Source organism: Sceloporus occidentalis, unplaced genomic scaffold (genome assembly GCF_023333645.1).
Source record: "Sceloporus occidentalis isolate IW3139 unplaced genomic scaffold, rSceOcc1.0.p SCAF_4, whole genome shotgun sequence".
Classification (NCBI taxonomy): domain Eukaryota; kingdom Metazoa; phylum Chordata; class Lepidosauria; order Squamata; family Phrynosomatidae; genus Sceloporus; species Sceloporus occidentalis.
Window position 1 is genome coordinate 178,821,274 of NW_028316984.1, and position 21,490 is coordinate 178,842,763.

At 40.6% G+C, this 21,490-nt stretch overlaps 1 protein-coding gene across 3 annotated transcripts in view; it reads right to left on the reverse strand.

The window, feature by feature from the left end:
- Positions 1 to 785: 785 nt before the first annotated feature.
- Positions 786 to 21,490, reverse strand: part of SYNE3 (spectrin repeat containing nuclear envelope family member 3) — a 122,773-nt gene continuing 102,068 nt past the window's right edge. For all 3 annotated transcript variants that reach the window (XM_089522476.1, XM_089522475.1, XM_089522477.1), the window contains 3 exons: positions 20,209 to 20,349; positions 17,953 to 17,991; positions 786 to 1,882 (listed from right to left, as the gene is read on the reverse strand). In XM_089522476.1, the coding sequence (XP_089378602.1) occupies positions 1,685 to 1,882; positions 17,953 to 17,991; positions 20,209 to 20,349 (378 nt within the window). In that variant the 3' untranslated portion in view covers positions 786 to 1,684. The remainder of the gene's footprint in view (positions 1,883 to 17,952; positions 17,992 to 20,208; positions 20,350 to 21,490) is intronic.

Sequence of the window (21,490 nt, forward strand, 5' to 3'; positions counted from 1 at the left end):
TGCCTACTTAGGAATTGAGATGAGATAGATGAAGATGTAGCTGCCAACAGAATTTTTTTTAGCCCTGTATAAAATGTATACTCTCCCATTTACAGATGCACACAGGTGTATTTCTGGAAGCTCCAAACTATATACACTCCTGTTTGAAGCACCTACCTGATGAGAATTTTGTTGGTTTTTTAGTTGGGCTATACTTTATATGTTATGAAAACAAAATAATCAGAAACACTCACACCTTATTTAGTAGCTCCTGACTTAAATACAACCTTTCCTCCTAGCATTCCATAAGGCATTGCCTGGATAATCTCTTATCACACTCTGACAGAACAAGATGCAATGAGAACATCATGGCTCCTACCAAAATGGCAACCCTTCTTTGTCCATAACATATAATCATAAAAACATGATGATGTGCTGTCACCATTTCACAAGAGCCAATCAAATAAAGCATGTTTTTTTTTAGGACCACAGTCTTAAATTGCTTAGATTAATTTTCAAATTTAGGAAATAAAGTGAAGCTGGATTCCCACCTTTATGCTGGATATGATTCAGTCATCAAAATAAGCAGAACATGACAGACTTATTGTTAAATGTTGACATAAAGAAATGCAAATCAGTCGTATATCCTGTGATCATAATTAATTAATCACTTAGAATAATTGATCAAAATGTCTGATCAACTAAAAATGCTCTGTTAAATGTGTAGGGGATGGATATATATATATATATATATATATATATATGTATGTATGTATGTATATTTATATGTAGAGTTTTTAATGAATATATTATGAAATGGTTATCTAGGCAAGATTTGTTCAGAGGGCATTTGCCAGTGATCTCTTCTAAAGTTGAGAGGGTATGACTTGCCCTATATCAGCTAGTAGGTCTGAGTGGGGATTTGAACCCTGGTCCTGCAGAGTCCTAGTCCAGCACTTAAACCACTACACCACACTCTAACACATATTATTAGAATCTTGACTCCAATCACCTCCAGATAGCATGGCCAGTGAGGGTTGGATTAGTGGGATTACTGGGTATTGTAGGTCAACATCTGGGGAGGCATGTCACAGCTTTCCTGGTCCTCTAGCTTCAGAAACATTGTTTTTACTCATAATGAAATTTATGCAGACTTTAATGATTAATTAGTCAATTAAGATATTTTTAATCAGGTTACACTGATTCATGGATAAAAGAGAAGAGATCTGACATGTGGCTGCCATTTTGGGAAACCAAGCTCATCTTTTGTCATCACATCTTGTTATGTCCTTATTTTGACACTTGTGCTTAGCAAGACTTAGCTGAAACATTTATTGTTACACAGCAAAGATATGGGCAATTTTTTTAAAAAAAAATACACCTGGCAGGATTGGACTGAAAATACTAGTTTCAGGACATCTTTCACTGAGATATACATATGTATAAAATCATATATACAGTATAAATATAGCCATATATTTTAAAAATATAATTTCAGCTCTAAGTATGATTATTTCATTTCTACAGCCTGAGCATACAATGGACAATGTACTGTAGGTATTTTGAGCAAATTTCCAGTTAACATAGGTCTCTTACTAGTTTTCTTGGATTCTAAGGGGACTTGAAGAAGAAGATGGTCTTCAGCGGAAAGTAACAGATAGCACAACCTGTTTGTTCAAAGGCACCTGGGGAGGGTGTGGAGAACTTAAGTTGGTGGTGGCCCCTCATATCTAAGCATCAGGTTGAAGGAGCGTGCAAAATTGTTGGCCAACTTGCAACTATGTGTTTCTTCCACCAGTGGGAGCAGGAAGGCAAGGAGCAGCAGAAACAACAGGAGTAACTGAAGAGGCAAAGCTGCCCAGCAGACACGACGGAGAAAAGAACATGCTTCAGTTGGTTTTCCCTGAAAGACACAAGCCGAAGAAGGGATTAATGAAGTTTAGCCTTTTTGGAAACATGAGTTCAGTTTGGTTTTTGCCAGGCAGGGTAGGTTTATAGACCCTAGAAGAGGTGTGGGGAACCTGAAGCTGGGTGACCAGATGTCATAACCACAAAGCAGGGCAAGGCATGTGAAATGTAGGACATAAAAAAACTGGACATTACAAAATAAAAGCTAAAAACACTATTATACACATAAATTAATTTATATCATTTATTTACAACTGTATTAATTGTATTTTTCTGATGAACCTATCTTTGTTAAAACGCTTTGTTGGTTTCCAATATACTTATAGACCCCTGAGCAAGACATATGTTTAAAACTGTATTTTATTTCCAACTAACCCTTGACTGAATCTAGGTTTAAATTATTCCTTTCATTTGTCTATCATGTTGAAATTAAGGAAAAAACCCTTTCAATATTTGCATTGTGTCCTCAAGGAGCCCCTTGCCAAACATGCTGCTGTTCTTTTCCTCTCTGAGAAACAAATCCACCCCCCGAGCTCTGGGTGAGAGTCTTGTCTGCTTGCTCCTAGGAAAAAAAGAACTTTAGAAGGCTCCATCCTGTCTTCCTATTTGCAGCGAGGACAGGCTGCCAAGTAGATGAATTTCTCAAAAGGGAAAAGCAAATGTGGTACTATTGAATGTTTTCTTAGCAATGCTCAAAATGGAGGACATTTTGGAATTTCTTCTGGACGGAAGGTTGAAATGTCAGACATGTCCTGGAAAGGAGTATGTCTGGCCACCCCGAGAAACCTGGAGACTGCTCTTGTATCTTTAATGGTTGCGTAAAAGAGGGAATTTCAGCAGATTGCCATGTAACCATGTAACAAGCAGCACATGCTGAAATTTCTGCACCTGCAAAACTACTAAAGGTACAGGCACCATCTCCAATTTCCAGTCTGACAACCCAACTTGATCACTGTTCATATTGGCTTGGACTGATGGAAGGTGGAGTCCAAGAAGCAGGCTGAGGACTGTTGGTTACTCACTTCAAGCATATAGAAACAGACATCTCATAGTAGGAAAAGTTGGGGCATCTGGATAACCTTGTGTTGTGGCTGAGACTATCTCCATTCAGTCTACATGCCACCAATTTCAAGACTGTTTCCCAAGTTATTGGCAATGAAACATTGTCCTGAGGCTGTTAACTTGAGGGACATCCTCTGGCATAAACACACTCAAGGCTGATCCAGAAAAGGGGGAAAAATCCCTTGAAGTATCAAGACTTTGCAGTCCTTTTTGTTTTGATTTTACCTGCATATTCATGGTTTTGCATCCAAACTCTTTCTTAAAATATCACAGGCTTCCCTCCCTTGCTCCTCCCTTGTGTCCTTCCCACCCCCCCACCCCCCCCCCCCCCCCCATGCACCCCTGATCAAATGTCACATCTAGACTCTGGCAATATTTAAAAAATTCACTTTCATCAATTTCACCACTGAGCCCTGCAAACACTTCAGGATAGTGAAAACATCATGAAAATATGCCCCCCCCCACCCAAAAAAGTTAGAAACGATAGGAAGAAAATTAGCAACTTTCTGGTTTTCCCAGCCTGTCTGGATGAGTCCAAAGATGCACTTAAAAGTCCATACAGAAGTGTACAATTTGTTTTTTGTTTTGTTTTTGCTGAAAAGAACTTATTTTCATGTTTAAGACACAAACTGAAGCTAAACTCCCACTTTTATGTTGGATACATTTCACTCAACAAAATAAGGAGAAGGTTTAAAAAGTGTAACGGACTTCTTTATAATGTGGACATCAAGAGGTTTAAATCAGTTGTGTATCCTGTGATTGTCATTTTTTCATCCTACCCAGAGCCAGTAAGGAAGATGGAATTCCTAATGACATATTGTGGCATCTAATATGCTGGGTTGTTGTTTTTTTTTAAAAAAGGCATATGGCACCAGTTTGGGGATTGAAGCAGCAAGAGAGGCTGATAGTAAATAGGATCTGGGGTGTATGCATGTATGTGATTTAACCCTTTCCTTCTGAAAATTCCTCTTTTAGAAGTGAATTCCCACACTGGCTCCAATGAAGGATTTCCAGTCCTCCTAATGGATGATTTACTCCCAGTTCAAACCCCAGCTTTAGAGGAATTCCTGTTGCTGAAGGAATAGACTGGGGAGGAATGGGTTAAATTGCCTTATACACTGGCTCTTGAGGGGTACTAATGGAATCTGCATCTTAAGAAAACTTGCACATTCACTACAAAGACATATTCAACATTGTGTGTAGCTTAGCTATGAGCTGTTATTATAATTAGGGGTGACTTGATTCTTAGCATTTTTTTCAATACAGGTTGAGTCTCCCTTATCTGGAATTCCGAAACCTGAAATATTCTACAATCCAAAATGGACCACATAGGTGGCTGAGATAGTGACACCTTTGCTTTCTGATGGTTCTGTCTACTCAAACTTTGTTCCATGCACAAAATTATTTAAAAATAGTGGGTATAAAATTACCTCCAGGCTATGTGTATAAACTGTATATGAAACATAAATGACTTCCATGTTTAGACTTGGACCTCACCTCTAAGATATCTCATTATGTATATGCAAATATTCCAAAATTCAAAACAACCCCAAAATCCAAACCACTGCTGGTTCCGAGCATTTCAGACAAAGGAGACTCAGATTTCCAAGATAATGCTACCTATTTTAAATTATATAGAGACAGTACAGTGTGGTGTAGTGGTTTGAGCACTGAACTACAACTCTGGAGAGCAGGGTTTGAATCCCTGCATGGCTATGGAAACCCACTGGGTGAACTTAGGCAATTCACATTTTCTCCCCTTTGAACAAATCTTGACAAGAAAACCCCATGAAAGATTTGTCTTAGGATCTCCCTAAGTTGGAAATTACTTGAAGGCATAAAGTGGCAACAAGAAGGGAGAGTACTCTCTGTATGATCAGTGAGTACTTCCATGGATGCCTGGTCCACACCCTTAGAGGAATGAGGTGATGAACCAAAGGCGTTGATATTTCTGGGTATCATAAAAGAGGGCTTCTAGGAGCCAAAAGAGTGGAATCAAACTAGGTGTGAGAATTTGCCAGACGTTAAATCTCTAAAAAAGCACTCAGGGTTGTAAAGAAATTTTTTCCAGACAATTTCTCAACCACAGTTTACTCGAGGGAGAATGCAGTTGCTTTTAGTCTTAATTTAGTGATTTTCAAGTCCTAGTTATAACCCCCCCCCCCCCCCAATTATTCAAATGCCAGACAGGAACTTGGTGGCTGTTGAAGAGAAATGATTGCTTTTGGTGGGTATTCATTCCATTACAGCAAAGTGTGAGTTTCCTCACTCTTCCCTTATGGCAGAAGCCACACTTCTTCCCTTAGTTGCATATATTTGCTAAATTCACCATTATTTTGGCTTCTTCATCATCTTCTGAAGCAAGCCGTGGGCTTTCTCTACTTAATCTCCGACGGGCAGGAGGGTAGCTGTATGTTCCCCTATTACATTCAGGCTGGCTTCTTTTCATTATTTCCTGTACAAGTCTCATATTTTACAAGATGCCAGAGAATAAAAAGGGAAGTGGAACAGATGGTGAAATTTGAGTTCACCATATAGTACCCTTTACAACTGAGTCTGCTGCTCAGCAATGGCTCATTATAATAAGGGCAAGGGAAGAACTAGGACACAAATTTAATTCTGGCCTTACAGAAAGGCATGGTTTCTCTCTGAGAACACCAGTGCAGCAAAAGTACAAGATCAGTCTGGTGCCATAGAATAGCAAGCATTTCTGTCCACATTAAATATAAAGGTATTGTGACAAGTTGCCAAGTCTTGTGCCTGTTTTTTCCCCCCTAACACAGTCTGGGGAACCAAGAGAGAATCCAGTCACTCATCCTCCCATCTGGTTGCTTCACCCAAGGTCCTCTTGTGTCCAGTGGGGAAATTATAGCGTTATCTTCCCTAACCTAGTGCCTCTTTGATGGGATATAATGCCTGGGTAATATAGGAGTTGTAGTCCAATGGCACACAGAGTCCTCCAGGCAAAGGAAGGCTGTCTGGCTTGTACCACCAAGTTGGAGAGCAGAATGGGTAAAGTGGTCAGCCAGGAGACAATGGGCAATTATACCTCCGCTTAATAAGCCAAGATATAACCAGGTCTTTTGGCTATGCTATGTAGCCCCTCTGTGCGAGTGAGCAAATGAGCCAAGAAGTCTTTCCATTTCAACTGAAACAGGAAACTATGGTTACTGGCTTCAGAACAAGGTGGGATGTTAAGTCAACTTCAAACCATGGCTTCACATCCTGACCTGTTCTCAAGCCATTAAGCAGAGCAAAGCTCAGAAGCCATGTGTTACTTTTCAACTTGTTACTTGCACCCAGCGGGTGCACTGCACAGCAATGGAACAAGTTCCTTTTCTATAGTAACACTCCCAGCTCTGCAAAAGCGTTCCTCTGTTCAAATGAAATAGGACACTATAGTTAATAAAATACTTCCTGGATTGCTCATTCACTTGTGCAAAGGGAGCAGCAAAAGGGGAGGTATGGGATTGCATGGAGTATACAATGAAAAAGATTAATTCCAGTCTTCATCGAATGTGTTGTGGACTGAAGGTAAGAGCTTCTGCATACATAAGAGATGGTATTCCATTGAATTATGGTCCCTTCTTTTTCTTTAAAGAAGAGATGTTCCCAGTGATCATACAAATTATTGTTATTTAAATATAGTCAGCCCTCCACATTTGTGACTTTTGCAGATTTGATTAATATATTCTCTCTAGGAATCTCTAGGTTCTCCAGCACAACACTTCTGAAAGATGACCACAGAGTTGTGCTGCAGGATCTAGACATTACTAGTGAAAAATGTCTATAGACATCTGTAGGTCCTCCAGTGTGATTCTGTGGTCAGCATCTGCCAGATGTTGACCACAGAGTTGTACTGGAGGACCTAGAGATTCTGAGAGAGGTGTTCTCTCAAGTAAAATGAATAGTGTTTTTTTGTTTGTGGTTCTTCCACATTCATGGGGGTCCTGTGCCCTTAAGCCCAGCAAATGTGGAAAGACCACTGTAGTGCTTTTGAGGGGGGGGTGCTTCTTATATAATATGCAAGCCAATGATCCCCAGGTTGTGTGCCCGTGTGTGTGCGCCCGTGTGTGTGTGTGAGAGAGAGAAAGAGAGAGACAGAAAGACAGACCGACAGAGTGAGTTATTTTGGTAACTAGGTGCACAATGCAGTTTTTATTTCCCACATCACCTTATCTCTAACAGCATTGGAGGCTAACAGCTACAGAAGCTGTACAAATTTAGCATCCCTGCTACACTCTGCCTCCCACCTTCTCCCCTTGGCATTGCCTGTTCTTGCAACAGAAGCCGCTATCGGGTGTTAATGACTCAGCTGGTTGCCATAGAAATGCCCGAGCTGCCACAATTCTGGCATTGTGATGTCTCCACAGGATAAAGGAGTGGGAAGCACACAGGCTTGTGACTGGGGACACAATAGACATGTTGTGCTCTTAAGGTCTATAGCACAGCTGTTCTTAACCTTTGGCCTTTGAGATGCCTTGAACTACAGCTCCCAGAATCCCTGATCATGTAACAGCCTACCTAGAACTTATGGGAGTTGAAGTTCAGAACATCTCAAGGACTAAAGGTTGGGTAACAGTGCTATGGGACATAAAATTGCCTTAACTGGAGCCAGGAGGAGTCACATTACTAACAACAGGGAAGAAAGAAGGATGTAATAATAAATAAATAAAACTTTAATTTATATCCCGCTTTTTGTTACCACAATCAAAGTGGCATACAATCTTTAAAAAATACAATATATACAATTCCCCCCCTTAAAAAAGGATTAAACAATTCCATCCATTAAAATTACAGATAAAAATCTAAAAACAATTCTACAATAATAAAATAATGGTGGGCAGAGTCTTAATTTGTATATGTCTGTGGGGTGAGCGTTACATGGCCGGGATCTATTCCGGGGAGGCCTGCCGGAAGAGATCCGTCTTGATAGCTTTTTTGAAGCTCTCTAGGTTGGCAATTTGACGGATCTCGTCCGGCAGGCCATTCCATAAAGTGGGAGCGATGTAGAGTTGAAGAGGACACTATAGGTCGTGGTGATAGTGGCAAAACAAAGACATTGCCTCCCCAATTAAAAATTCTGTCCCCAATGATATTTTCTTTTAGTCCCCAAATTTCTAATACTGCAGATAATGAGATACTGGCCATAATTCACATCTAGAATTCTTCTATTTCCTGTGTTCATATTCCCTTGGTAACTGTGTCTGCCCCTTTTCTATGGACGTCTAAACTTTATTTCTAAATGCTCATCTACAGTTTTAAGTTATTGCAAAGCTAGAAATTTTGGGAAATTTTCAGGGCAGGGGGCAGAATTTTATTTTAGGAAGTCATACCATCATTTTGGGGCCTGGCTCACAATGCAAACATTCCTGGGTAGCCACTGATGTTGAGCACAATGATCAAAGACAACGTGAAGAAAACTTTCAGCGCAGGAAGGAACTAGGGGTTAGAAAAGTTACCTTTTGGATTTATAAGTCCCACAATTCCCCCAGCTAGCACAGCCAGTGCCTTTCAGACCCTGGAAGGAATACAAGAAGATGCCTTATGTGAAGCTAGACCACTGATCCGTGTAATTCAGTATTTTCAACTCTGATTGACAGTAGCTCTCCACAGTTTCAGAGAAGATGTGCCAGCGTGTCACAGATTCACTACCAGCAGGGAAGATTTTTCCACTTCCAAGCCAGGTGAAGAGCAAGGCAACTTTTGCTTGCAGTGGCCAGGTTCCTCATGGTAAGCTGCTGTTGCTGTGTGCCTTCAAGACTTTTCTGACTTATGCTGTACTTAAATGTAGAATATAGAAATGTACTTGCTAAGATTTGTTCAGAGGAAGTTTGCCATTGACTTCTGAGAGCGTTTGACTCACCCAAGGTCACCCAGTGGGGTTTCTTGGCCAAGAATCAAATGCTTGTCTCTGGAATCATAGTCCAACATTTAAACCACTCTGCCACACTGGCAAGAGCAGTTGTATTTGTGTAAATCACACTATTACAAAGGAACCAGAAACCAATAAAAAAAGTGGGCAAGCCTGTATAAACTAAGATGATCGAGAAAGGAGATTTTGACTCAACAATTAAGAAAAATGTCTGGATGGTAATTGCTGTTTGACAGTGGAATAGACTACCTTAGGAAGTGGTAGATCTCTTTACACAGAGGATTTTAAGCAGAGGCTGGCTGGGTACTCTCAGTAATGGATTCCTGCACCGGACTAAATAATTCCTGGGGTTCCTTCCAACTCTATGAGTCGATGAAATTATTAAAATTATTTAAATTCTAGCAGGCTATGGATAGGAAATTATGATTTCTTTGAAAAGTGCCAAGTCCAAACTGGACTGGCAGACTAACTTTGCCCATTCATGTTTGTTCTATGTTCATTCACTTTAGCCTGTGGCATTTTGAACCCTGCTATGTGGGTTAGTGTGGTGCCCTTTAAGCATGCCACATCTGGTGGCCATTAATAACTCTTTTCCAGTGTATCACAAAAATGGTTCTGGGAGCAGACAAGAGGGGAAAAAATGACAACAGGCTGGGACATAGGGTGCCTGCCAACATATTTCTCTGCAGTCACTGCTTTCCCAGCCTCGCCTCTGCTGGGAATATTAAATATTATGAATGAGGTGAAAGAAATCACAGCACTTTTGTAAGGCAGTGGCAGTTTTAAGGCCCTTTCACACTGTACAATTATAGCACTAGGATTCCACTTTAACTGCCATGGCTCTATCCTGTAGAATCCTGGGATTTGTAGCTTTCCATCAGATAATTCTATGTCTCTCTTTTTAAACTGGAAATCCCAAGATTTCACAAAATAGGACCATGGCAATTCAAAGGAAACATGGTGCTATAACTGGTACTGTGAAAGGGACCTTGGTTGAAAAACTCCCCAACCCAATGGCTTCTCAAGGACCTAAAATATGGCTCCAGGAAGTAATGTTGTTGTGTGCCTTCAAGTCATTTCAGATTTATGGCAACTCTAAGGTGAACCTATTAGGGTTTTTCTGGAGCTGAGAAGGTGTGAGTCACCCAAGGATCCCCAGTATGTTCCCATGGTCAAGTGGGGGATTGAACCCTGATCGCCAGAGACCTAGTCCTATGCTCAAGCCACTACTTCATGCTGGCTTTCCCAGGAAGTAAAGGGAGGGCTTTTTAGTGATTTCCGCACAAATAAAAAATTAATAATAAAATAAAATCAAGGGGTTACAGCTGACCCAGCAGTTGACAACTCCCAATATAGAGATATCTAGTATATATAATGGGAAGTTACTCTGTAAATCTGGTGTGGGCCAAAGATTGATCACAATCTACTGGCAGATTCACTTGAGACATGGATGTTTGAAATGGATGCCTTCCAAAATAAAGCAAAGATGGCCCTCCAGATATTTTGGACTATAATCCCCATAATCTCTTACCACAGGCTATTCTAGTGAACACCAGCATTTGGAGGGCCAAGTGCTTCCCATCCCCAAGTTAGGAAGTGAGTGGACTAGCATCACTCCCAGATGGCTGTTTGGTGTGTAGATCAATGGTGACTTCTAAATAAGATGAAACTGCACATCCTTTCTGTCCATTTGCTCTACAAGATTACAACCTGCAGCATCTCAAAGGGAAACAATTAGAGCCCTTGTGAATTTAATAAATCCTAAGTATTTTGTTGGTACAAACAATGAGAGCTGAATCATTTGGTGCAGAAAGGAGCTTTAATTAGGTTTGGGCCCTGCAGAAAATAAATCAAACAGAACTACTGAACCTCATAAATAACCTTTCAATTGATGTTAAGTATGCTCCTGCAGTACTTTCAACAACTTCGAAGTCAAGCTTTGAAGAAACATTTATCATCATTACTTTTTAATATTTGTTTTTACAATGCTCTGAAGTATTCTAGAAGCCAATAGGATAGTCTATCAATGTCAGCCTATGGAAAAAGTCACCGGATTCTGTGCATTATTTTCTCATTTCAATATTTGCATCTCCTGTTTATGGTTAAAATTATACTAATGGCTATTTTCATTTCATTTTTTTTTCATTTCTTCGCCACCTCTCTGAATCTAGTTAGATCTAGTTAGATAAGATTTTTAAGGCCAGGGAAGAACAGTTAATTTTTTTTAAAAGTGTTGCAGCTGATACAAATATACCTGAGAATAAACCCTAAGTATGGAACAACTTAGAAAGGAAGGAACTGATTGTACTTGGTTCCTTTACAGACAGCTAAGGGAAAGATATAAAATGGATAAAAAATAAAAAGGTATTGGAAAAAATAATACAGAATTGGATGAGGAGCTAATGTCAAATAAGGAAGCCCTGTTATCCAGAGCGTATAAGTGTATTTTGAAAATATTTACAGAAGAAGACATGGTAAAGGAAAATATGATTAAATGGTCTCAGAATTTTGGTAATGCTTTTGAGTTAGATCAGTGGGAAATAACATGGAAAAGTAGATTGAATTATACTTGCTGTCAAAATGTTAAAGAGTTTTTATAAGATTTATTTTAGGTGGTATTTGACACCTGATAAGATGAGTAAAATGTGTAAGAATTGTAGCAATGTTTGCTGGAAGTGTGGGAAGGAAAGGGGCTCGATTTTCCACATGTGGTGGACCTGTGAAAGAGAAATGAAGTATTGGAAACAAATATATGGTATTTTGAAATTAAGAAAGTTACAAAATTGACTGATTTAAGATTCTCTCCAGAAATCTTTCTGTTAAATATGTTAGATGAGGCATCTGAGAAAAAGTTTGGTAAAATTTTATTTTATATGCTGTCAGTGGCAAGAATAATTTATGCCAAAAATGGAAGAAGGAAGAAATACTACTGTTTGAAGAATGGACATTTAAGCTGTTGGATTTATTTGAGATGGACAAATTGACGAAAGGTCTAAGAAACAATAACTCAAACAAGTATAAAGAAGATTGGAGAAAAATAATGGACTATCTCAAATCGAAATGGGGAATTTGGGAGTAGACTTGCATTAAAGTATAAATAATTAGCTGAAGATAGTTTTAAAAGAGTGATGCTTTTTGTCAAAGTGAATTCAAATCTACTTTAAAAATATGCAGACTTAATGGAAAGATTATATTCAAAGATAGGAAAAAAGATCGATCTAATTTCAGTGATAGATAATCTGAAAGCTATAAAAGGGGATAGCTCAAAACCATCAGCTAGGAAGTAACAGATGGGTGTATGATTTGTTGTTTTTTCTTGTGTGTGTGGTTTTTTTTATGTTTTGTTTATGTATACATGTATATGGTAGTGGATTGTAGGTAATTGTAAGTATCTTTTAAAAAAGAAATTAATAAATAAAAACTATTTTTTTTTAAAAAGGAGAGAATAAACCCTAAGTAAACAGGAATAGAGTAACTCTGCCAATCTTTTAAAAAACATTCTGATTATTTTTAGATTCCTTTGAGCCATGAGGAACAGGATGAGCTGAAAATCCCAAATAAAGCATAAAAGTATGAAAACGCTTTTTAAAAAGAATAACTTTGAACCATCCCTTTAGAGTCCCCTCCAGAGGCAAGTGGTATTTTTGTCTCATGCTTGGCAGTCTCCCAATCAAGAATTAAATAAGGCATCTTCTAACAGATGCTCAGGGAAACATTTTTTCTACGTGAGCAACTTATATTGGGTGGGTGGAAGAGCCATTGATTTTGAAAGGGCACTGACAATATTGGTCCAAAACACACTGCAGAAATAATCTAGTTGGAGACCACTGTAACTGCCCTGGCTCAGTGCTAGGAATCCTGGGAATTGTAGTTTAATGTGGCACCAGAACACTCTGACAGAGAAGGCTAAATGTCTCACAGGTCTCAGAGCTCCCTAGCATTGAGCCAGGGCAGTTAAAGTGCTCTCAGACTGGATTATTTCTGAAGTATGTTTTGGACCATTAAGTGTTTCATCCATCCACTCCAGCGTATAAATGGGCAAAGCCCAAAGAACTAGCACAGTAGTGCAGAGGGAATGGTGAAAGACAGAATTAACGGTGTGTTAAACATTAGTCCCCCTTTTCATGGGATCACTCTAGAGATGTAAAGAACACTTGAAAGTATTTTTTTAAAATGGCTGAAAACCAGGTGTTTTTTTTTAGTATGATGAAATCCTGAAAAGGAGACTCTTAGACAGATGAGCATCTTTGCAGTTCTCAACTTATTTTGTGCAGAAAGATGCTCAGTTTCTTTCTACAGAAATGGCATCTTCTGCACAGAAAATAATATTTTTGCACAGAAAATGCTGTTTCTGTGCAAAAGTGCATTTTTTGAATAGAACAGTTCCCAAACAACAAATTATCTGCTGTTACTGATGAGCCTGGCTGAAAAAAGAGCTCAGAACTCCACCACAGTGACTTTAAAATGGAATCTTAGTGTTATAATTGTCTAGTGTGAATTACCTGAGTTTACTCTGTGCCTAATTCGCTACCATCTCCAGGTCTCCAGGAAATTCCAGTAGTTTCCAGAAAGTAACTATTCCAACCTTTCTGCATAGCAGCTTTGTGGAGGATGTTCAGTGGCTCCTCAACACAAAGTCAACAGGCACAGTCACACTATACAATTAGCACTATGATTCCACTTTAACTGCTGTAGTTCTATCCTATGGAATGATGGCACTTGTAGTGTGGTGAAATTAGGCTTGCCATATCCCGGTGGGGGGCGTGACTTTCCCAGTTTTGGACCATGCTGCACAGTCACGGTCCGGTTTTGCCTCTCTCCCGGGATGCCCCCCTCCCGGGTTAGAGCGCCGCCGCTCTTACTTGCCGCCGCCGTGGCTGTTTTTGTTTGTGCAGCGGCTCTTGCCGCCGCCGCTGCCAATGCGGCTGTTGATGTGGCCCCTCTGGCTGCCGCCGCCGCCGCCATCACAGCCTTTGGCACCCGCCCGGGCCCTGTGCCCCGCGCGAGCAGGGATCTAATGGAGGCTGGAGCTCCTCCTATGGCTGGCAGGCTGGCCATGTGGGCCGTTGAGGGACTGAGGCAGCGGGCAGAGGTGGGCAGCGAGAAGCAGCCGCAGCAGCAGCAGAAGCAGCTGACCAACCGCCTCTACCTCCTCCTCCTTCGCCGCCTCCTCCGCTCGCTCCCTTTCCATGGCTGCGGCTGCTCATGCAGCCGGCCGGCTACCCTCCTCCTCCTCCTCCTCCTCCGTGCGCTTCTTTCCATGCATCGTGCGCCGATCTAAAAAGGGAGCTTGTCCCCATAAGGAGGCAGAGCCTCGGAGGAGGAGGCGGAGTGGAGGAGGACTCTGGGCGAGGGGAAAGGGCTCTTTCCTGGCCCCATATGGCTCCAAGCAGCAAGAGAATGCTTCCCAAACTCTACTTATTTATGTTTTTAGGACTTCAACTCCCAGAAGCCTCAGCCAGTTTAGCCAACTGGCAGGGATTCTGGGAGCTGTAGTCCAAAACACCTGGAGAGCCCAAGTTTGGGAATCACTGAGACGAAAAGCAGGAGGAGGAGAGTGGCCATTTCCGGTCAGCCTTCTTTATTTATTTCTTTTTTCAGGGCAGGGTTGTGTAAAAGAGTCAGTCTAGTTTCAGTGTATTTATTTTTATTTTATTTTTGGTTAATTTTATTATTAATAATATATAAGTTTCCCTTGTTTTTTATTTTATTTTTGGTTAATTTTATTACTAAAAATATATGTTTCCCTTGTTTTTTATTTTATTTTTGGTTAATTTTATTATTAATATATAAGTTTGCCTGTCTAGGAATAATGCCAAAATGTCCTCCATTTTGATCATGCCTAAGAAACATGCATTTATAGTAACATTTTTTTAAAAAAGCATCAAACTTTTCGTGTGCCCTCCATTTTAAAAAAAATGTGCCCTACATTTGAAAATGTTGTCCTACATTTGTCCTACATTTGTCCCGGTTTGGAGGTCCTCACTTATGGCAACCCTAGGTGGAATACTAGTTTTCTGGCTGAGAATTCTAATTTTAGACTTTAGGCAAAAAGTCTAAAAACCACTGGCTTAATTAAATTTATCCATTTCAGGATTTTACAATGGATGGGGATTATGTCCCTGCAGACTTGAACTGCACCCTTAGTAGTTCTATTGGCAAGCATGCAGAAACGAGTTCTGGGAAATGTATCTCTGTGTCTGTGTGTGCATGAGAGGGTTCTGTGTGTGTGTGAGAGAGAGAGACTTCCCTAGTGCTCCTTTATTAAAGGTTTTTTTTTCCCTTTTAATAGTAGCATTTTCCATTACTATGCAAGAATTGTTTGCAATACTATGGGGCTGATTAATTGATTGATTTAAAACATGTAGTTCTGAGAACAGTTTCAGGGTGGGATGATTCCATTTCTCAGAACAAGATTGCAAAACAATTTGAGAATTTGATGGCTCTTTTAGATCAGCTATTTTAACCCATGACACTAGTTTCCAAGCCAGTTCTCAGAAATCATCTGAAAGCAGAAAGAACTAGAGTAATTGAAAAAATGGTTTTGAAAGTCCATTATCAAAACCAGGGGAAAATATACAATGTGGCAGATTGAGGTGGAAAAATTCCCTAGATTTAGGGAGAACCAGTCAGAGTGAAAAGTAGTGAACTCAAAATAAGAGGCATGAAAAGGAATCTTGTAGCATCTTTGAGACTGTGTAGGAGTTGTAGCATAAGCTTTTGCAGACTTGGTCTACTTCCTCAGATGCATGGAGTGAATTAGTGCTCATGGGTATCCTGGAACTGTAGTCCAGATCTCCCCCAGGCCATGGGACATGTAATGTTTGTGACATCAGTGAGGGGAGAAACAGAATAAAATAGCATGAGATGATATTACTGAAGCATTGTGCTGACCAGCAACTTTGGCTGATGAGAGGTAGAGCTTCGAAAATAACTTTTGAAAAACAATTTCTTCCCTGTACTTGTTATTGTGTGTGTTTGTTTTTTAAAAAAAACAAATTGCTCACTGTGTTGCTTTTTTACTTTTTCATTATTAAAAAGGCCCCCATAGGAATAATAAAAAAATGATATAAAACTTGAAAAAAAAATCATGTCCATCTGCCTCTTAAAATGTCAGCACAGCACAGCAGGCTGCTTAAAAGTAATATTGGTAAATAACTAAAATCTTCAATATGTGGATGATGCTGTGTGAAAGTGGTAAGTAAAAGTAACATTAGTATCCTTACCTTACATGGGGGATCCGTTCTGGACCCCCTCCCCGCAAAAGACGAAAAACGCGTATGCTCGTGCCCCATTGGATATAATGGGGCTCGTGCTCATGGTGCAGCAGAGCATGTGTGCCACGGCTGTGTGCACCATTCATTCTTTTACCATGCGGCTTCGGCCGTATATAGTGCACCAGTGTATGTAACTGTATTTATTATGCTGCTACATTAATTTTATTTCACTTCTTTATCTTACTTCTGAAATGTGATTGTCCAGTAAGAAGTTATCCTTCTTTTTGGAAACAAAGACATAAAAAATCGTAAATTGTTGCACGAGAATCCTAAACAAGAAGGGAAAAAAGAACTGGGATTTAACTCTTTGCAGTTTCTACTTCCAGCTAAGGTAAAACTCATTAATTGGACTACAATTTGGCAAATTTTACCTAGACAGCACCTAAACCGTTTTCCAGATGTAACAGTACAGAGACTCCTCGAAAAATTTAATGTTTTCTTCCCAAGAAAGGAGCAGTTACCTTCGCATAGGGCAGGGATATCCGGATCGCTTGAGAAGTTACTATTCCATTGCTAATGGTAGTTAAAATTTTATTATCTGCCTTTTACAGCAATTTGTCTCTAGTCTTCACATGGTGAATAATGGGAGTGGTTTCTGCTTGCATTGAAATCCCTCAGTACCATCGTAACTGACACCATCCCAGACAGAATGTGGACCAATGAAACTAAAATCATCACCAAGAGTCAGTATTGACTTTCCCTATCTGCTTGCTCTCCTGATCTGGTTAGACCCTTGACTGTTACTTGACTTTGGATCTTCTTCACTTGGCATTCTTTATCTCTGGCAGGGCTCTGTTTACCCATACTTGCTTTTATCTTAGGTAGTGCTGTTTCCCAACCACTAGCTGTGAACAGTTCTTTCCTACTTTTGGACCAGACGACCTTGGCACTAAGACAGGGATATCCAAAACAGACCTTGAACCTATGCAAGGCCCTGTTATTGGACATTGCTCTATAGCAGGGATGGCAATCATGGAGCCCCCAGATATTGTTGGACTGCAACTGCCAGCATTCCTCAACTAAGTCTATGCTGGCTAGGCCAGCTGGGATGTACAAACCAACAAACATCTGAAGGGCCACATGATTCCCACTAGACCTTCAATATATTCAAAAGAATTTGACCTTTAGAACTATTTGTACATATGTATGACTATTTTCTATTCTTTTGAACTTACTAACCATAAATCTTTCTTTGTATTTTCTGTTTCTGCATTGGATCAGATCTAGGTCCTAACTGTGCCAGCTGAGTCAGCTAAAAGGAACTTCCCCTTCTTCCAACAGCAGCCCCTCCAGCCCTCTGAAAATACTGCATGGGAGGTCAAGGGGCTCCTGCTAAATGGGGTGAACTATGGTGGAGGAAGGAAATAAATCTGGGGCCCTTTCACACTACGTAATAGTGCTATGATTCCACTTTAACTACCATGGCAACATTCTATGGGATCCTGGGGTTTGTAGTTTGGTGAGGTACTACAACTCACTTGTCAAGAATTCTAAATATTCCTCCCTGACTCCAAGTCCCAGGATTCCATATTTGTTATCCTAACAGTTAAAGTGGAACCATGGTCCTGTATGTGTATAGTGTGAAAGGCTGCTTGGTGGAGTCACTTTTCTAGAGGACAGCCCTACTGGCAGTAGAAGGCTGATCCTAAATCCAACACACAGTATAGTATTTTTCTATATAACTTTATTTCCATCAAAAGACAGGGAACCTTTAGTTCCCTGGTTGTTCGATTTTTGGGTTTCATAGATTTTCTTTAATCACTGGATCCCTTTTAGAATCACGAGACTATGAATATGCATGTGTTTACACTTACACGCACCCTTATTGAAGAAGCAAAAACACACTCTTACCTTTCTGAATGTTGCTGGCTCTTCCAAAGAACTTGTCATCTGTGGATAAAGACAAAAGGTTTTTTTCCCCATTCTCTCTCTCTTTTAAAACACCATACACTATGGGATCCAATGGGGACCTATAAACTAATGTTTATTTCACAGGAGAGTTGTTGCTTTAAAATTTCTCCTCATCTGGGCAGCCTAAAGCAGCAGGTGATTGTTATTTAATGAGCTTTATAGCACACACATCAACTTTAAATACCAAATAGTTTTTGTTTCCTAACAATTTTAGTCAGATTCAACCAGGATGATAAACAGAAATAACTATGGTTTTACTGACACCTACTGACTAAATGTAGTTTTGCAGAAAGTACCTGTCTAAAATCATATCACAAAACAACCTTAAATGCATTTCTCCCCCTGCCCTCAATTTTCTTATTAGGCACCTTCACTCCTTTGCTTTACTTAAAATGCTGTTGCATTCAGTAGTTTGGATATCAAAGGCAAGCCTCGGCTAAATCTCTAGTACTTTCTGTAAACAAAGAAGGAGTAACCTAAACTAGATACTTCCAAAGATGTACAGCTCCCCATGAACACATCTCCTTTGCCTCACTTCGGTAAGAAGTGAAGATATTTTTGTTTAGTTAGACCATTGGGGGTTTATTTCCCAGGAGGAAAGACCCTTTTAATAAATGTAATTCTGTTTATATTTGTTATTGTTTTGTATGGTGGGGTTTTTAGCTTCTTTGCATTCTATTCGCAGATTAATTACATATTTTAACTTTTATACAATGTGATTTATTTTTAGTTGTATCTACTTTGTCCTGGACTGGGGGGGAGGCAAGATATAAACAACAAACCTCCCCCCCCCCAAAAAAAAAATTAGGTTCAATACCTTGAATAGCTCCTTCAGTTTTCAGACTGAAACTTAAAGCAGGTTCATTCATCCACTGACATAGGGGCTGTCCTCACATGCTGAAAGAAATGGCTCTGTCCCATTTCAAAACATATTTGTTTAGATTTAGGAGATTATTGCACACCAATTTCCCCACTGGCATAAATTGTTATGGTGTCACATTTTCCTATTCCTACAAGGAAGAGCCAGCCAGAGCAGGGCAGGGTAGCAATGCAACACAATGAATTCATATCACATGCTATAAGAACATGCAAAACTACCTTAGATCAGGTCAGATCATTGGTCCATCTATTCTAGTAATTGCTAGTTACACTAGCTGGCTGTGACTCTCCATGATTTCAGACTGGAGGTTTCCTTGCTTCACCTGGAGATGTCTAGGATGAAATCTGGGACATTCTGCATGGAAAGTGTAAGTTGTGCTATCAATCAACTTTCTTTCCTCTGAGCTTTGCCCCTATCCCCATCTGCCGTTACCAATGGAGAAAAATGAAGAGGAAGCATGGCTGATGTTGAGGAGAACCATGTAGCTCTAGCAATGTATATGCCCAACTTTAAAAAGCTCAGAACTAGAGTGGCATAATTTGGATTTACATGGTTCACTTGCCAAAAAAGGGCTACTTGCTGTCCTAAATGCTTTAACAGTTATAGCTGAAGGAGGCACCAACTGTGTGTATCATGCTCCTCATTGCTGAGAGCCTCACTGCCTCCTGACAAATTCTGGTTGAGGTTGCAGAGGCCAAAAAGCCTACCAGGAATTTGATTCTGCTTCAAAACAAGTGTATACTCTATGCATCTTGTTTTAAAAAGGAAATTATAGGGTTTGGTCACGGATGCCCTGCTGAAATTCAATGGTGTGGTAGTTGATGTGACAGGAATGTAGTGGCTGTAGGGTGTGGTCCTTGATGAGTACATTCCTTTTCTGCTGTGGAGGTTGCCCACCACATGCTAAAATATTGCCATAAACAGCATGAAATACAGTATTGTTCCACTGAAGTGGTTCCAAAACTTTGGTGCTCCAGATGTTTTGAACTTCATCTCCCAGAATTTCTGTTGGCCAAGCTGGCTGAGGCTTTTGGCAGCTGAACTCCAAAACACCTGAAAGACCAAAGTTTGGGAATCACTGTTCTAGAGTTATGTGTGGTTTCACATTTTCTGAAACATTTGAAACTGGCTACTGCCTGGAATGGGATGGGTCAGTTTTCTTATCAAGTATAGCTCTGCATATTTTATTATTTATGGTCTGGATTAATATTGACTATTGGGTGGCAAACAAAACACATCTCCCTACACCCAGATGGATTTCACTGAAAAGATCTGCAATTCCTTGTTACTAGTCCATTTTAGCTCAGAAGGCCTACCAATGAGTCATTCAGTTTAGACTTGTAGAGCATCCATCGATACCGCAAATCCTCCAGTTCCTCAGAGCTCTGGAGTATGGGCTGAAGACGCAAGAGATCTTCAAAGTGATGCTGTCCCTCAGGAACCCGAGATTTAAGTTCCTATAAAAATGCGAGAGACTGATTACTGTTCTGCTGTAGAAAGACTGGATGTCAAATGAGGAATATATTGTTTATGAACTATTTCCTACACTATAATAAAATAATAAATAAATAAAACTTTTATTTATATACCGCCCTTCCATTGATCAGGGCGGTGAACAACATAATACAAATAATACATACAGTAAAACATTTTAAAAACAATCATAAAACCCCCGGTCAGCTCTCCAAATTGCCGTCAGCAAGAGAGAGAGGCCATCTAGGACTTCATTTGGGGAATGCAGTTCGAAATAGGAGGGTCTTTAACTCCCTCCTAAACTGAGCCAGGGAGGTGGCCGAGCGGAGCTCTGTGGGCAGCGTGTTCCAAAGGGTCGGGGCAACGATGGAATACGTCCTCCTCGATGTCGAGGAGAGTTTAGCCCCAGGTACCCTAAGTAATTGCTGCCCAGAAGTTCTGAGGGTGCGGGGCGGAATGTATGGGGAGAGGCGGTCCTTCAGGTATCCTGGGCCCAAGCCATGTAGGGCTTTATAGGTAATCACCAACACCTTGTACTGTGCCCGGAAGCGAATAGGCAGCCAGTGCAGGTCTCTGAGCACCGGTGTTATGTGGCTGGTCCTGGAAGTACCAGTGACCAGCCTGGCCGCCATGTTCTGTACCAGCTGTAGCTTCCGGGTATGATACAAGGGTTGCCCCATGTAGAGCGCGTTGCAGAAATCCAATCTAGAGGTTACCAGAGCATGTACCACCGTTTCTAAGTCCCTCTGGGCCAGGTATGGGCGCAGCTGGCGAATAAGCCGAAGCTGGTAACAGGTGTTCCTGACCGTCGCATTCACCTGAGATGTAAGGTGAAGCGACAAATCAAGAAGCACCCCCAGACTGCGCACGGAGTCCTTCACGGGAAAGCGTGATCCCGTTCAGGACAGGTGGAACTACCGCCATTCCTGGGCCAGGGGAACCTATCACGAGTACCTCCGTTTTCTCTGGATTCAGGCTGAGTCGGTTTTTCCTCATCCAGCCCATTACTGACTCCAGACAGGCCACGAGAGGAGAGACACCATCCTCGGTCACTGCATCAGTCGGAGACATAGAGAAAACTATTTGGGTGTCATCAGCATACTGATAACCCCGCGCCCCATGTCT